Source organism: Trachemys scripta, chromosome 2 (genome assembly GCF_013100865.1).
Source record: "Trachemys scripta elegans isolate TJP31775 chromosome 2, CAS_Tse_1.0, whole genome shotgun sequence".
NCBI lineage: Eukaryota > Metazoa > Chordata > Testudines > Emydidae > Trachemys > Trachemys scripta.
Window position 1 is genome coordinate 222,925,485 of NC_048299.1, and position 18,126 is coordinate 222,943,610.

An 18,126-nucleotide genomic window follows, 5' to 3' on the forward strand; every position below is an offset into this window, starting at 1 on the left:
GGGTGGGGGAGGGGGTCGGGGTGCAGGCTCTGGGATGGAGTTTGGTTGCTGGGTGCAGGCTCCGGGCTGGGGCAGGGGGTGGGTGTGCAGGAGGGGGTGAGGGGTGCAGGCTCTGGGACAGAGTTTGGGTGCAGGCTCTGGGCTGGGGGCATAGGAGGGGGTGAGGGGTGCAGGCTCTGGGAGGGAGTTTGGGGTCTGGAAGGGGTGTCTGGGAAGGGGAGAGGGTGCATGCTCTGGAGGGGGTTTGGGGATAGGAGGGGGTGCAGGGGTGAGGGCTGTGGGGCTGAGAATGACGGGTTCATGATGCAGGAGGGGTCTGAGGGCTGGGGCAGAGGATTAGGGTGCGAGGGGACGAGGGCTCTGGCTGGGCCTGGAGATGAGGGGTTTGGGGTGTGGGAGGGGGCTCAGGGCTAGGCCAGAGGGTTGAGGTGTGGGGTGAAGGCTGTGGGGCTGAGGATGAGGGGTTCATGATGCAGGAGGGGGCTCAGGGCTGGGGCAGAGGATTAGGGTGCAGTGGGATGAGGGGTTCATGATTCAGGAGGGGCTCAGGGCTTGGGCAGAGGATTAGGGTGCAGGGGGATTGGGGCTGGGGCTGAGGGGTTTGGGGCATTGGAGAGGCTCAGGGCTAGGGCGGAAGGGCAGGGCAAGGGCAGCCTGCCCTGCCAGTAGGGGATTGGGGGCACTAGGACCCTGGGGCAGCAGACAGCAGGCACACCAGCAGCACAAGCAGGCATGGGAGAGGTGCGCACTGCTTTCTTCCAGGCAGGGACGTGGCGGGGTGGGGGGGAGACCCATGGGGGGGCAGGCGGGGGCCGGGGGAGAGACCCAGCTCCAGATATTGGTGGAGCAGCAGAGCCCCCAGCCCTGAATATTCCTGGAGCCTGGCTCCAGGAGAGGGGGGAGTGGCCAGCGGCTTGCTGCGCTGGGGAGAGTGGAACCATTTGCCCACCCCTGCATTAGGGTGTGCCTGGGCACACCCAGCATACCCCGTGTGCACGCCTGTGCTCCCTACCTCCAGGCTGGGGGTTTAGGCTTGCAGTCCCTCTGCAACTCACTGTGACATAATTTCCCCTGTCTGTCCAGCAGTTGTGATTAAATTTTCTCCAGGGGCTACAACAGTGTATACCAACCAGCCTTCACAAAGCAAAATACATTTATTGGTAGGACAAAAGCATTAGAGAGAAAACGTACAAAAAATACAATAAAAGTTCCTATACACGTGTTAAAAGCTTATCAGAGGTCACCCATCAGCCTTATGGGGCCAGGTAAGCCAAGGACCTTCCAACTTTTCTGCAAAGGTTGTTGGGGCCCTCCTTGGACAAAATGTCCTTTTCATTTTCTGAATCATAAAGAAGGTGTGGTGTCAGTTTAAACACAGCCTTTTTATACTAAAAGCCCTTTCTTTGTCTGTTGGTCTGTGGAACACCCACCTTGACCATGTACATGCAAACCACACCAGAGGGAGATAACTCTCTAGAGTTGTTTACCGTTTCAGCAACTATCCTTAATCACCCCCACTATTTTTAGCTCCTGGAGGAGCAGTGGTAACCCTCCCCTGCTGCAGTTGCAAACAATCCCTGGCCCAAGTTGTTACATTAAGCCATTTATAAACTTAAGACGGTATGGTCCCCCAAAGATACTGCATATGGTTGCAGTATCTGTGAGAGTGACATCAAAGCGAGAGGAAAATACCTTACTTAAATATTTTATGCATTTTTCCTGTTTGGAAATATGTCAGCTATTTAAATACCATGGTGTTGGGTGCAGTAGAAATGGAAAGACAGAGCCAAGTGCTGTCCCAGCAGAGACATAAATAAAGTTATTAGAGAGACAAGGTGAGTGAGGTAATATCTTTTATTGAACCAACTTCTGTTGCTGAGAGAGGCAAGCTTTCAAGCTCACACAGAGCTCTTTTTCAGCCCAGACCTTGAAAGCTGCTCTGTTTCACCAACAGAAGTTGGTCTAATAATAGATGTTATCTCATCCACCTTCTCTCTCTAATATCCTGGGGACAACCCAGCTACAACAACACTGCATAAAGAAAGATAGGTAACTAGCTCAGCTCTTTGCTAACACAGCTGGTATTACGCGTGGAAGGTTGTAAAGGTACTTCCTGCAGAAAGCCTTATATTGTTGATTTGATTCTAGCTTGAAGGAGAATTGAGGTTTTTTTGCATTCAGATCCTGGTAACAGATACAATAACAGGAACAATATAAGAACCTGAACAGAATAGTTAGAAACATATAGAAAATTACATGTGCATGCATCCTCCACGGAGAGGCCCGAGGGAAGATTCTAGCTAGTTCTACAGTGAAGCAGAGAGAAAATTTAGGAATAAAATTGCTTTCATTACTCTCATAAAGTTTCTTCTTTGGTATAAGAAGACAGTGGTTGTTTCTGTAATTCAGCCTATGATCATGAATAGATGACAAAGTTGTAAAAAAGCCTGACCCCTGTCTGTGCTATCATGGTAGTCAATGGAATTTCTCCAGAATTTCTCACTGGTGTACATGAAATCAGAATCTGGCCCAGTGTGTGCATGTTGAGCTATAAACATGTGGACACTCCAGTTACCCTATTACCACCTCTATCATATACTAGCCAGGTTAGTGTTTACATTTTTATGAACGTACCATCTTCTATCTAGACATAGTAACATGGTATCCAGTACTTGCACTTATCTAATTTCCTTTGGTATTGACATCAGACACTGTCTCTGGACTTACACTGCATTTCCCATGAGATCATAGTAACAGTATTAACTCATTTCAAGGGAATAAGGGAAGTTTAACACTGTGTAATGGCATATATGAAGAGAAATAGCGGAAGCACAGGTTCAGTAGCTACTTGACAGCAATTTGTAAACGGATCAAAAGTTTTTATTCAAAGCATCGAATGAGGTCAGCCCACTTTAAAGACCAACCCCGTGCAATTTCATTATTTTAAAAACAACGGGCCCAATTCACAATTGTTACACCTTTAGTCATTTACATCAGAACAAAGTGGATGTAAAATGCTACCAGATCCAAACAGTAGCATTTTAAACCCAATTTGCACCAGTGTAAAATATTGCATATGGTATAGGCAATAGTGAATCAGGTCCAAAGATTGCTTTTGCCTGGAGCTTGGCAAAAGGGCGTTTGAAACTGACTCTATTCAAAACCACTATTGTTTTCCCATTCTGTTCTTCAGAAGGATGCCCCCATTCTATTGGAGCTTCTGAATTTCTTTTTCTTTACTGTTGTTAGGGTTTCTGAAAGCCTACCTCCTGTATATAATATCTTGAGGTAGCTATTGATCCATGAGATCATCAAATATGTTGTATAGTATTTCCCTTCCTTTAAGGAAGGTAATTTTGAGGGAATTGAAAAGTTGTTATATTTGATACATTTGCTTTAAAACTGACTTGTTAAAATCATTTTTGGAAAGAAGAATAAGAATCTGTGTTTTTAGCATGTATCAATTTTCTGCCTAGAGGGTTTTGTAACTGACAAGGTATCAATGCCTAACACATATTAAATAAAATATAAAACATAGAGTCAGCCTTAACTACAGCAGTGCCATGTTAAGGGAAGACTTCTTTTTTCTCTCACATTAGAGCGATACTTAGGGGCCTCACAAAACTTCCTCTGACTTCAGTGGAAGCAAGACTGGGCTTGTAATCTCTACAGTTAAAGAAAAATTATGCCCCTTTTCCTCAGATGGAAAGTCAAAAAGTTTGAGAGGTAAGAAGCCCATGTCTTTACAAATTAAGAGTAAGGCGTATTTTAAGGGTGACCTCCTGGCCCTATTTAATGCATTGTGACTTTTGCCACTGACTGCAATGGAGCCAGCATTTTACCCTAAAGATAAAATTACTCCAGGTGTTACAAATGTCAATACAGCCATGTGAATTACTTCTACTGAGGAAAGGACGTTTATTTAATATTTATCCCTATTTAGGAGAATATTTATTATTTTTCTTTCAGAAACTCTCCTATTCACCTTGCTGCCATCTTTCAAATCTGTCTTAGAAACTTACCTCTTTCTGTCATCTTTGCACCATTATCCATTATCAGTTGCTATAGAGCCTCGCACTGACATCCTCTCATTTAGCTCATGCTACAGTAAAGCTGTAACTAACAAGACTCAGGCCAGACCTTCTGCTCAGAACAAAAATGCATCAACTAAAATATTTTGTAAATATTTATAGCAAAAACGCTCTTTTCCTTCTCTTTCTTTCATGTTTAAGAAAATTGGCTCTGAAATATCATCCTGACAAGAATCCTGACAATCCAGAGGCTGCTGAAAAATTTAAAGAGATCAACAATGCTCATGCGATACTGACTGACCTGTCCAAGAGAAACATATACGATAAGTATGGATCATTAGGGCTATATGTGGCGGAACAATTTGGAGAAGAAAATGTTAATGCATACTTCATGCTTTCAAGCTGGTGGGCAAAGGTGAGTGGGTAAAATAAAATCCTCTATTCTCTTTTTTAAAATGTACTGAGCAAGCTAGGAAATCATGCAGTCTTCTAACTTAGTTTGGCCTTGGTTCTGCAAAGTGCTCCATGTGAATGGACTTTTACACTCATGTGGAGTCCCATGGGAGTTCATGGGGCTCTGCATGGGACTAGAAGTCCCCCGATGTGAAACAATTTTGAGGATCAGGGCCTTAAGTCATAGCAGCTTTATTAAACAATGGCATGTCTTGAATGATTAGAAACTGGCAAAAATATAATTAAGCACCTCTCCAGAAAAGTGATAATGAAGGATTTTTCCTTTAATTTACTAAATAATTAAATACACTTCATGTCTGGTAACACTTAGAGGCATAAATTATATTTGAAACTGGAGCTCCAGGTTAATTTTGATTTTCTTTTCAGTAATGACTAAATAAAAATGACTCATTGCTCAAAAATGAGAAGTCCTACTTGTGTGACAACCAGCTAATAAGTTACCGTACAAATTTAGCCATGTTCTTTGCTATATATAGCACACAGCATACGTAAGCAATAATAATACATAACACAGTGTGTGATTATGGTGTCATATAGGTGCACCTTGGGTACATTGTGAGGGGGCAGGGGAAAGGAAGTGGAAGAAGAGGTGAGAACTGCAGAATGGAGGAAGAAAGTAGGAAAGGGAGAGCATGATATCTCAAGTCAGCAAATTGAACGAGGAAAAACCCCTGGTGGGGATTCTGATGATATAAGAGCTCTGTTCATTTGGTTTATTATGTAACTGTAATCCTTTGCTATTTATGTATATATTGCAAACCCTAGCATTGCAATCAGTGTGTCAGTGAATGTAACAAGCCTATGACATCACAAATGTGGAAAATCCCACACTTTGGATTTTATTCTTAATGCTATTTCCAGCAACAAAATGTTGGGACAGCAAAGAGTCCATTGGAATAAATAGAAAAATTATCTTTATGTGAACCAAATACACTGTGATGACAGGAGAAATGACAGATCTGATTTAGGAACATGGGAATCTCCATCCTGGATCAGACTAGTGGTCCATCTAGCTCAGTATCCTGTCTCCAACAGTGGTCAGTGCAAGGTCAGTTCCATGTGTCTGGGAAAGCATACTTTATATACTACTTCAGGTGGGAATAGAAGCAGCTCAAATACAAATTAATGGACTACATTTTCAAAACTGGGCAGCTAAATCATATTGGCAAAATTTGTATCCACACCAGCAAAAACAATTATACTAGTATAAAGGTGTTTATACTGACATATCTTATTCCCATAAATTTAGGGAAATAATCTATGCCATTTTAAAGAACCTTTATATGGGTATAACTGCATTCACACTTGGGAGTGTGTGTACCAATTTATCTATTTTTCAGTAAAAGTCACACCCTAACCCAAATAGTTAAACCAGTACAAAATCTAGGTTTGCTGTGAAAGAAGGCACAACATTCTGAAATAACTTCAACTCAGCATAAATCTGGCCAGTCTTTTGAAAACATCTGGAGGTATTTGTGCGCTTAACCTGGTACAGGTATTACCATTGGCCTTGAGCCTCAACACTTGCTCAGATGGTTAACTTTAAACATGTGAATCATTCCCCTGACTTCAAATGGGCCATAATTGCACCCATGCTAACATTTCATCATTTAATTCACATAGTCACTTCCATACTATTAACCTGATACCTATCCTCACACATGTCACAATCCTGTGATGGATTTGGGGTGGTGGAGGGGAGATTGTTTTATTATTAATTAATATTATTATCAAGCCATATATTTTATTTTTGAATACATTAAACTATTGGTGAGAGCACTTTTTCTGAGTTAAGCTGTACGTGTTAAATCATTCTTGACAGTGGCCTTTTAACTATAATCTATTCTAAGGGCTAAATTGAGCCTCCTTGATGAAAGCAGATTTGTGCCTGAAGGCTATAGAATCTGCACTGACCAAGGAAGCCTTTTTCTCCTCTACATACACCTGAGTAACTTCACTTGATTTATCCCAGTATGTGCAAGAGGAAAATTAAATGTTTCATCTTAGCCACTCCAGCCTATGGACTCCTTATTTTGTTTCTTTTTTCTCACATACTTGGCTATTATCAACACTCTATCAATGAATAAGAATTTACACAGAAATCTACTGTAATGAACCATTTTTAAGGGAGGTGGGGATTTTGCACTATGTTTGGAATTTCTGGAAGGCCTCACTCAGCACTCATAACTGGGGCCAGATTTGCAAGATCCCAGCATATTGGGTGCATGTTGGGTGCTGAACCCTTGAAAATCTAGCCATAAATGTCATAATGACAGAGGGTGGGTGGGGTGGTGAGTGGTCTGGAAATCTCCCCATATTTAGGTTTTTGAGTGGCAGCTAAACTATTGACAATCTGGCTCTGATTGTGGGTGTGGAGCACTTTACTCCTGGGGGAATTCTGCACCACTGCATGTGTGCAGAATTCATGTCCCCCGCAGATTTCTTCACTTCCCCCACAGAAAAATGACTTTCTGACAGGGAAACAAAGGGAAGCTGCAAGAGCAGTTATGCACCACTCCCTAGCTACGCAGGTACATTATTTCAGGCACCCAGAGCAGCCATCAGAGAGGTAAATCACCACAGGGCTGGGGACACCCCAGGTAGTGGCTCCTACCCTGAGCTGGGATCAGCTGCTAGTTCCGGCTGGGCTGGAGACGGTGGAGTATGGGATTTCCTCTTCCCCTGCAAGGAGTGGTTTGGGCTGTGTCAGAAACCTCCCCCAGTTGCAGGAAGCTCAGCATCATCCCCTGCTTCCTGCCCCCATTGATCCTCAGCTATAGGGGGAGGGGTCACTGTATGGGGAGCTGCTCCCCCATCCACCCAACCCCCATGCATCTGAACCTCCCATACCCAGACACCCCACCAAGCCTCTCCCTGGACACCCAGAACCCCCTAGCCTTTCATACTGAAACCCCACCCCACTGAACCTCAACCCCTGTCTCTGGAGCCCCAACCCTAAACCCAGACTACCTCCCACTAAACTCCCTGCACTCAAACCCCATCCTGATGAGCCCCACCCTCCAGCACCACCCTGAGCCCCCACATCCAGACCCTCATGCCACTGACCCCCAACTAGCTGCACCCAGACCCCCAGCCCACCAAGTCCCACTTTCCCAGCACCCAGACCCCCTGCTCAGACCCCCACACCCAGACCTCTCTGCTGAGCCCCAACCATTTTCACCTGGAAGCCCCTGCAGAGTCCCATTGCCCCGGCAACTCTCTTTGCATGCAGATCCCCCCACACTTAGACCCCCCACTGATCTGCCTGCACCCAGATTGTTCAACACAGAATCCTCTCACCCCACACCCGGATCCTCCCACAGTGAGTCCTTCCACACTTGGATCCTGCCTGGTTGAGCCTGCCTGCCCCACATCTGGTGCACCTGGTGCAGAGGGGCAGGGCCCCAGGGTGTTTCTGGGGTAGGCCCAGACCTTGTGCTGTGTCAGGGTTGGGTGCAGCCTCACCACTGAGTCCGTGTCCCGGGGGTGGGGCTGGGGAGACTGCAGGGTGATTTTCTACCTTCATACAACCAGTGGCCTGTGCTTCCCACTTCCATGCTGGAGCCTCTGCATTTATTTATTGACAAATAAAGCTTGCAGAATTTTAAAATATTGTGCACAGAATTTTTAATTTTTTGGCACAGAATGCCCTCAGGAGTGGCACACGCAAATCTGGTCCTGAGTTCTTTTGAAAAACTGACACTATGTGCCTTAAGCAACAAAGAGTCCTGTGGCACCTTAAAGACTAACAGACGTATTGGAGCATAAGCTTTCGTGGGTGAATGCCCACTTCGTCAGACACATGTGACTGACGACGTGGGCTTTCACCCACGAAAGCTTATGCTCCAATACGTCTGTTAGTCTTTAAGGTGCCACAGGACTCTTTGTTGCTTTTTACAGATCCAGACTAACACGGCTACCCCTCTGATACTTGACACTATGTGCCTTACGTCTGTTACAAACTGTCATTAATTAAAGGAAGTTCATGTGGTAATAGGGGTTTCTCCCCCATTTTATCTAGGCCCTGTTTGCAGTTTGTGGCCTCTTGACAGGCTGCTACTTTTGCTGCTGCCTGTGCTGCTGTTTCAATTGCTGTTGTGGACAGTGTAAACCCAAGCCACCAGGAGGAGAAGAACATGAGTTCTGCATGTCTCCTGAGGATTTGGAAGAGCAAATTAAGACAGACATGGAACAAGGTACTGATTGTAGAGACTTATGTATAGTGAAAATATACAAAACCATTAAAAAAACTATTGATCAGGTCCTCTGCTGGTGTTAACTGGTGTAGCTCCATTGATGTCAATGGAGATATGCTGATTTACAGGTGCAGAGTATCTGGTCCTACAAATCTTCTATACGGCAACTAAGCCAAAAGCAAAGTACAGTAGAACCTCAGAGTTATGAACACCACAGTTAAGAACTGATCGGTCAACCACATACTTCATTTGGAACCAGAAATATGCAATCAGGAAGCTGCAGAGACAACAAAACAAATACAGTACAGTACTGTGTTAAAAGTAAACTACTAAAAAAGGGAAAGTTTAAAAAAAGATTTGACAAGGTAAAGAAAATGTTTCTTTTCTTGTTTCATTTAAATTAAGATAGTCAAAAATAGCATTTTTCTTCTGCATAGTAAAGCTTCAAAGCTGTATTAAATCAATATTAAGTTGTACACTTTTGAAAGAACAACCATAACATTTTGTTCAGAGTTACGAACATTTCAGAGTTATGAACAACTTCCATTTCCGAGGTGTTCATAACTCTGAGTTTCTACTGTATATTGCATATAGAAATGACAGTTTCTTTGGATCTGTTATTGTCTTGATTACGCAGAAGTGTGTAGCAGTATCAGTCCCAGTATATTGCAGACACAAGGTGGGTGAGGTCATATATTTTATTGGACCTGCTTCTGTTAGTGAGAGAGACAAGCTTTTGAGTTTACATAGAGCTCTTATTCGGAATGGAATTGATTAGACACATGGACGTTAAAGATCCCGTGACACCTTGTATAGGAGAGGAGATTTGCTATATTGTGAATGGCCTATATATCCTATTTCACCCTTATGTCGTGTGCTGTCCCTGATCTGCTGCTTTCCCCCAAGAGCTATCTGAATGCCAGTGGGCTTGATTGTGTAACCTTTATTTATGGAAACAGTCCTATTGACTTTGATGGGTCTACTCACTTGAGAAAGGGCTGCAAGATAAGGCTTATTCTTTTAAAGTGCTTTGGATCTTTTGTGGTAAGGGTTATAAAAGTATTTTCATTATACCTAGAACCACCATGTCAAAGCGCACACCTGCCCTGTAGCACTCCCTTCTGGCCAATTGTGGCTCTGCAGTAGCACTGCCTCCATTTTTCCTTAACTCATTCTCCTTTTAAAAAGTGCACACAGGCCAGATAGTCAAAAAATTCCTCTTCCTGGGGTCCAAGTTATTTACAACACAGTGTTTCAAAAGAAAACTCGAACTTTCAAAATCCCAGAATTGGGCCTAGCCCCTCCCCAAGAGGGTCTTTCCACACTTTAACAATTCATTTATTTTGCTCTATCACACTGATGTCTGACATTACTGAGATACCCGTTTCCCGTTTATTCAGAATGTTCACTAATTTGCCAGTTTTAAAAATTAATAAAACATAGATTTGGATTTTGTAAATCCAGATTTCACAGGGAGGGCCTGAAATAAACTAGGACTTTTCCAGGTCTCTTATCCCTCTTGTCCCTTTTGTTACACTTTTCATAAATCAAAAGCAACAGTATAATTTCAGTCAGAACTGCCTTTATTTTATATTAACAAAGCAACAACAACAACAAAAATCAAGAACAAAAGTAAGGTCTCCACGTGACAGGACAATGACTGCATTTCCTCTGCATCTGAACACAAATAGCATCTGCCTCTTCCTTTTAATTTGTACTTCAAAGAAAACAAGTGATAACAGACCCAAGCTGCACACACAAGTTGTATGGATGCTGGTTGAAAAGATGTAACTGAATGAAAATGGCATAGACTGGTACTAGCATGGGCTCTTCAAGCAGACAATTCAAACTTAATTGTCCTAGATAGGCAGGTTCAGACTTTTCTGCACCCCCATAGGTTTATGTAAGCTAGCTTCTAGAGAAAGGTTCCATCAGGTAATTCAGAAAACAAATGTAAATTCTCCTGCAGCAGGCTGCTTTGGAAGAGAAATCCACATTTTGAGCCAAATTCCTTATAGGTCGCCTGCCCACAGTGGGATCACTCTCTCTAGTAATTAATCTCTTTGTCTCTCACTGTTCTCAGCATAAATAGCATTATTCAAAATTTTGCTACAAGGTCAAAATGTAGATCCTCAACCCAAAGTTAAAGTTTAACTAAATAATTTACTGGAGTGTTTTGTACATAATAAGTCATTTCTTTTCCAAAGAGCTCAATATGCAAAAAAATACATGATTCTTGGTTTACTTCATGATATCTATCTCTGAGTACTGTGCACATTATCAGCCACATTATCACCACACCCAGCAGTTCCTGTTGCTTTCAAAGGGAGCGCTAGGTGCTGAGTAGAGCTGTGTGAGAACTGGCATTTCTGTGTCACAGGAAATTCCATGATTTTTAAAATTGTTTGTGTTGCAAAAATGTCAAATTTTGAAATTTCCAACATTTAGTTTTGATAAAATCAAAATGATTTGTTTGGATTTTGACTTTATCTTTTGTTGTTTTTTTATAATATACAATATATTTCTAAAGGAAAAATCGAAACATTCCATTCTGAGAATGTGGGAATAAAATGAAATTTTTTTCCCATTGACGTCCCACAGAAGGTTTGGTTTTGACAAAACAGCATTTTCTGATGAAAATTTTCAAATAGCTCTAGTGGTGAGCTACTTTGAACACCTGGCCCAGTGGGATGAATCTTGCAACCTTTACTCCTATGAGTAGTCTAGCAAAAGAACTAAAGAAACTTATCCATGAATAAGGTTTGCAGGACCTGCCCTTTATTCTTATTATAGTCAAGAGACTGATTTGTTTCCACTAGCAGAAGTTCTAATAACTAGGGACCCGATCCTGCTTCCACTGAAATTAATGATAGTTTTGCCTTGATTATTACAACATTGGACCAGTTTCTAAATGTTTTTATGTAACCATTGTGCCCTAAAACCAACATATTTTAAGAGTCAGAATAAGACAATAAATAAAAAGTATATTGCAATGCCTGCAGTAACCACACTGTTTCAAATGCTTTGAGAAAAGGCACAGCAGAAGAGAAGGAAGTAATTATTTCTGTACAGCTGGGACCTATGCTCCTGCTTTGGAGCCCAGTCACGCAATGTTCTCACTCACATAAACAGTTTCATTTAAGTTAGTGGGCCCAATTCTGCTACCATTGGAGTCAGTGTCATATCTCCCACCGACTCTCCTGGTGCTGAATGAGGCACTGTTTGAGTTTGGACTGCTCATGTGAGTAAGGTGTCAGGCACTTGGTATGTTAGACTGTGGTGATGTTCTCCAACTGTTTGTCAGTGGGTTTTTTCCTGGCTGGTTATCATCATAAGAACAAAATGATACATTTCCAAACAATGTTCAATTTTAAAGCAAATGTAATCAGAAAAGTGTGGGGGGAGGGGGGAAAGAACTGGAATGAGCTGAACTACTTTCCAGATTCATAAGCAATAAGTATTTAGCACATCATTGTCTCCTCCGCACTCCATATGATATCAACGTAGGCGAAGAGCGAACATGAGCTATCTATAGAAAACAATTTCAGCTGTGAATTCTGCTGCACCTCCATTCTGCATCTCTCTGTTAAAAGGCTATATTTGTGTAGCTTATTATACCCTGGGTATCCACTCTGATGACACCCAGAATAAATCCTAGAGGTGTGCAGACAGCAAAGTATTTGGATAAGCTGCCAGCCTCCTGAAGTGTTTTCAGATTAGTTTGAAACAATGTAGTATATTTCTAATAGATCCCCCTCTCTTGTAGTCACTGAGTTCCTAGCCTTGACATGCACTGTTTCTGGATGCAAATGACTGCCCATAAAATTAAAAACTCTCACACACACAAAACCCCATCAATTTACATGAAAATCCAGAAAATATTTTGCTTTTCTAAAAGGCCTTAAAAATGAATGTGAACTCCCAATCTAATCTAAACCAGAGTCATGTTTTAAAAAGTAATTACTTGTAAACTTTGTATAAGTGCTAATAGTGAGAAACGGTGCCTCTTTTTGACCTTGTGTCGAAATATGGAATTTTCCATACAGAGAAGCTGCTTGCAGTCTAATCACTCTTGCCTTTCACATTGACAAAATCAAACTCGTTCCACAGCCACTGAGGTGATGCCATCTGGCATGCAATTAGATGCCTGCTCCTGGTCGAGTTATTACTGTATGTTATGTTTTGTGTCCATAATTCATCCCATTTACTGCCCAGAAAAAAAATCACAACAGTATTCATCTTACTCCCAATCCCAAAGGACCGGTCCCTTACTCCAAGTCAGTTGCACTTTAGATGTTTGTAGCCAATCCTATAATAAATTAACTAAAGATTTATTAACTAAGAAAAAGAAATGAGAGTTATTTACAAGGTTAAAGCAGGTAAATATACACATACAAATAAGTTATAGTCTTAGGTTCCAAAAGGTAATAGAAGCTGCCTTAATATGCAAGCTCTAGGGATAACCCAGACTAAGCAGCTGGGGATCCCTTGCTTATGCTTAGAAATATTGCCCTCCCAAAGTCCAAGGGGCATAGAGATAAAAATCTCTAACAAGAAAAAATTGTATCTCCCTCTCCCTAAAGTTCAAGCTGATGGGATGAGTTCATGCACATATCTCCTCTTCATGGAGGACTGGAGGAAGGACTTCGTTCTTTGATGTTTCACAATAGGCTCATTTGGTTTCAATGAGCCTTCTTGGTGGGCAGGACCTAAAATCTGCTGTAGGAAGCCAGAACTTTACATTAACTAAAGCTTCTTTCCTGTTGAACTTACACAATTACAGAGGAGTACAATGCAAACACTGTCACCTTATAACATGGGGCACAGATGTTATAAGTGAGATTAATACGTGCAGCATCCTCCAAGCATTTCATAAAGTCTAAACACTTAAACACATTCTTATAAACTTAGCATCTCTTCTAACAATACTAACATACTGGTGAGCCAGACTGGTTTCCAGCTATGTATTGGTCAGTGTTCAGTCGAGGCCTAAGGCTCTTGGCAGAAGTTGGCACCTGGTCTGCCAGCCTCACAGCCACTCTAGAGGCATGCACTTATATCAAGACATAAAAGCATCATATTGAGATTGCCCTGCCTTTAGGAGCCAGATCATGAGCCCCTGCACCAGCTTGAGGAGCTGTGCCAGGGAGATTCATAGAAGAGACAACGAAACCTTGTATGTTGTAGAAACTGAACACAACAATCTGTGGACTGACTGCAGCTTTCCAAGGTCCTAGCTTTTCCCCATCACAGCCCCTCTCACAAGAAAACATAGGCATCTTTTTTACTGATGTACTTTGAAAGCAAAAAAGCAGAATCTATACTGAATGACAATATACAAAACATTAGGGATTAATCTAGTTATATGAATCTTTGCCAGCCCCAAACTGTTTTGGACAGTAGTTCTCAAACACCTATTGTAAATGTGTTACATGGGATTTCAAAAGACAGTTTATCATTTGAATATAGCCTAGTGGCCTTCAGAATGTATATAATTTTATTTCTACTGAATATATGCCTGCTCACTGCTTTTCATTTTAATCCTCATTCTCTCTTTCTCTACCATTATCTCCATATTCTTAAGTTCTAATTCAAGGCCCAGTCCTGAAAACACTATCAGTAGGGCCCTACCAAATTCACGATCCATTTTGGTCAGTTTCACGATCATAGAATTTTAAAAATAGAAATTTCATGATTTCAGCTATTTAAATCTGACATTTCACCGTGTTGTAATTGTAGAGGTCCTGACCCAAAAAGGAGTTGTGTGTGGTGGAGGGGTGCTGCAAGGTTATTATAAGGGGGGGTTGTGATACTGCTACCCTTAATGCTGCGCTGCTGCAGGCTGTGACACTGCCTTCAGAGCTGGGCAGCTGGAAAGTGGCGGCTGCTGGCCGGGACCTCAGTTCTGAAGGCAGAACCGCTGCCAGCAGCAGTGCAGAAATAAAGATTTCATGGTATGGTATTGACACCCTTACTTCTGTGCTGCTGCTAGTGGGGCACTGCCTGCAAAGCTGGGCGCCCGACCAATAGCTGCCACTATTCGGCCATCCAGCTCTGAAGGCAGCGCAGAAGTAAGGGTGGCAATACCATGATCCCCCCTAAAATAACCTTGTGACCCCCCTACAACTCCCTTTTGGGTCAAGATCCCCAATTTGAGAAAGTCTGGTCTCTCCTGTGAAATCAGTATAGTATAGGATAAAAGCACACAAAAGACCAGATTTCACGGGGGGAGACCAGATTTCACAGTCCATGGCACATTTTTCATTAATTTGGTAGGGCCCTAATTATCATGGTAGTATTCACTATAGTCAGTCTAAAGAACTCACAGTAGTAATCATTACACCTAATAGTATTTGCAGGAGCAGGCACTTAGATTGTAAATGTTAGGGGCAAGGATCATGGTCTTTTTAATCTCTGTAAAGCATCAGGTAAAATGATGGTGTAATAATAATAATAATTAATACTGGTTTATATAGCAACATAACTTCCTATGTGAACATTTGGGTAAAGTATACATAGGCTTAGTGTAAGTATTACATTGATGGTAAACATAGAATTCTGTTTAGTGTGCATACGGCTGTTTAGAGCTCTATCCTGCAGCCCTTACTCATCCAGGATTGGACCCTAAAAGGGTTGTAGATGAAAGATTGTTTGAAAGATCATTCTACAGTACACTAGATCTTACTATTTTTGCTAAGTCATTCTATCAAGAAAGGCAGCTTGACTTTTGTATCAAATCAATGGTGCTTAGAGGGGGTTGTTTTTTCTGTTTGATTTAGATGGAGAAACTCCAATCATACTTCAGCCGACAAATGCAAATGAGAAAACTCAACTAATCGGAGATGGCCATCGCAGCTATCACACAGACTCATAAAGCAAGAGCAAGTACACTCTGACTGCAGTTCGCTCTCTAAGTAGGAATGCCACAAAGAGGGTTCAGAAAAGCTAATTGAAAAGCACTGTAATTTTTTTCCATATTTGTATTTGATTTTTAAGTTAGGCAAAGATAATTTGAATGTAATTTCCTGTGGACGCAGACTCTTTAACTGATGGGGCCTTCAAAATGAACAGTCCCATTCTCTGTGTTCTGCACTGAGATACTTACCGTTAGCATACTGTTATACTGATTAGCATATTGCCCTTGAAGGGGGTTAACACTTTTGAGCTCAAGCTATCCCTTCAATACAATAATATTCCTCTTTCTCATCTCCCCTTAAACGGAGCCCCCTTTCCTCACCTAAGCAAGAACTTTTCCTGATTAGGGCTTTGAGTCCACTTAAGAAGGCACCAGTTCTGTCATTGTCTGACAATGTAATGTTCTTAGTTTGCCACACAGTTTTAGGGTAGAGATCATTTATAATGCTATTGCTTCCTTTGTGGAAACGATGCAAGTGTTTTCAATAGACAGCAAAGGAACGGTAGGTATCAGAAAGGGTCTGACTTTGCCAAAGAGGGAGTGTTGCATGACAGCACTAGTCTGCCTAGTAGACTGAAGCTTGCTGGGGATGGGACCAGAGCAGTAAAGAAGCTGAGTCAGCTGTTCTCTGATTGGCACAGGGCATGATTACCAACCCTAAGAGCTTAACGGTCAGAAGGCAGTTCAGCCTAAACCCAGGAGACTAAACTCCTAATTGCAATGCACATGATCTCTGTGTCTTGATTCTGTGCATGTGCATTACAGCACCTGCACAGGAGCAGAAGCAGGAGACCGGCAGGAAAATACCACACAGATGTGGATGGTTGATGCTCCCTATTTACCAGTTGTAAGACTTGGCGGCAGCAGCATCTCTCCCTCATCTTGGACTGACCAATTTGAGACACATATCAAAGTTCTGTTGTTGTTTTTTTTTTATTGGGAGTATGCCTGTGACCTCATGCAACCCTTGGCTCCTCAAACTCCCTACCTTTCGGCTCCCTAACTCCTTTGGGATGGGATGGAAGATGACCCTCAGCCGAGTCAACAGACAATTGCCTGCCTGCCTACTTATTCCCCTTACTGATGGCTTTATACTTGTTCTTTCCCAACTGTCCTACTGACATGCAAAAAATGGGCTGAGGGGTGGGGTCAGGAATTGACAGGAAGAGAAGGAGGCAGTCATGCTGAAAGGGCAAGAGGTAGCTTCCTGGCAGAGGGAGGCAGAGCAAGATAGAACTTGCTTCTCTTAATAATCTTGCCTTGATCCAGTGACCATTTCTTCCACCCTCTGCTTTGCTACAAGTTTATAATACATGTATTGCACTTCAAATCATATAATTATTACCCAATCAGGTTTAAATTGTATTCCAGAAGCAGGCTTTCTTTGCTTTGTTTAACCAGCACACTGTTTTAAAATATTTCCAGCCCTGATTCTGTGGTACTGACACGTCTTAGACATGTAAACCATTCTGTATAGACAAATTTCGGGCAAGTTGTATGTTAATAATAAATGTGTCCTTTAATACACTTAAAGTTCCATTTTAAGTCAAAATATAGTCTTTACTAGCAGTGCACTGCTGCACAAAACTCTTGTGGTTGAAATTGTAATTTATGAATGTGTAATTTATGAATGTCTCATCAGAGAGACAAGAAAATATTGTATGGTTTTAATTTAAAATCTAGGGTCTGATTCTTCTCTCTTCACTGAAGCAAATAAAGTACATCTCTTTAGAAGGCAATGGATTTATACCAAGGTAAAACTGGAGCAGGTGGGAGGAGAATCAGACCCCTAGTTTGTAAGAGCTAAAGCACTAGCTCAGAAATCTTGAACTTAGCACTGCGCTGGTTTGACATATTAGCTTCGTCCTTCTGGGGTTTATATTCTCCTTACTGAAAATATTCCATCAATCATTGTTCTGTGCATTTGCTATTGTGGTTCCTCTTTTCACAATTCAGTCTTGGGGAGGATGTAATACGCTACTAAATTATAGAACCCAGGGAATATATTGTTTGTCAAAAGTTTAAATGGTTTCTATCTTAAAAATTGGATTCTGTAGTTGTGAAACATTTTCTTCCTCCTCTCCCCACCTTTCACATCAAATGCCATTCAGCTGCAGCTAAACATAAAGCTAAAATCAGTAACTATAATTCCAAAGTCATTAAATACTACCTTCTTTAAAGCTCCTTTAAAGTTCCTATGATACACTGATATTTTAAACCCCCTTAATACTCAGTTAGTATATATCTCCATAAAGCTGTGCAGGTATTATAGCTACTTCTACCCTTGTAATCAGAGATAGTACTCCAATTTACTTCTATCAGGCCCTATGCTACCTGCACATATACAGCACATACTTACTTCCCTTGCTCTAATGCGTCAAGTTCTGTCCCAAGGAATGCACATTCAACTTCAACTGATTTTAGTGGGAGATGTATACGCATGTATCTTATGGATAGAATGCAGCCCACTGTATTTATATACATTCATACATCATCAAACATACACACA

At 41.9% G+C, this 18,126-nt stretch overlaps 1 protein-coding gene across 1 annotated transcript in view; it reads left to right on the top strand.

Moving 5' to 3' along the window:
- DNAJC5B (DnaJ heat shock protein family (Hsp40) member C5 beta) overlaps positions 1-18,118 on the top strand; it is a 63,184-nt gene extending 45,066 nt beyond the window's left edge. The window contains exons 4-6 of the mRNA XM_034763008.1: positions 4,233-4,446; positions 8,527-8,701; positions 15,481-18,118. Of these exons, the coding sequence (XP_034618899.1) occupies positions 4,233-4,446; positions 8,527-8,701; positions 15,481-15,575 (484 nt within the window). The 3' untranslated portion in view covers positions 15,576-18,118. The remainder of the gene's footprint in view (positions 1-4,232; positions 4,447-8,526; positions 8,702-15,480) is intronic.
- The last annotated feature ends 8 nt before the right edge of the window (positions 18,119-18,126 follow it).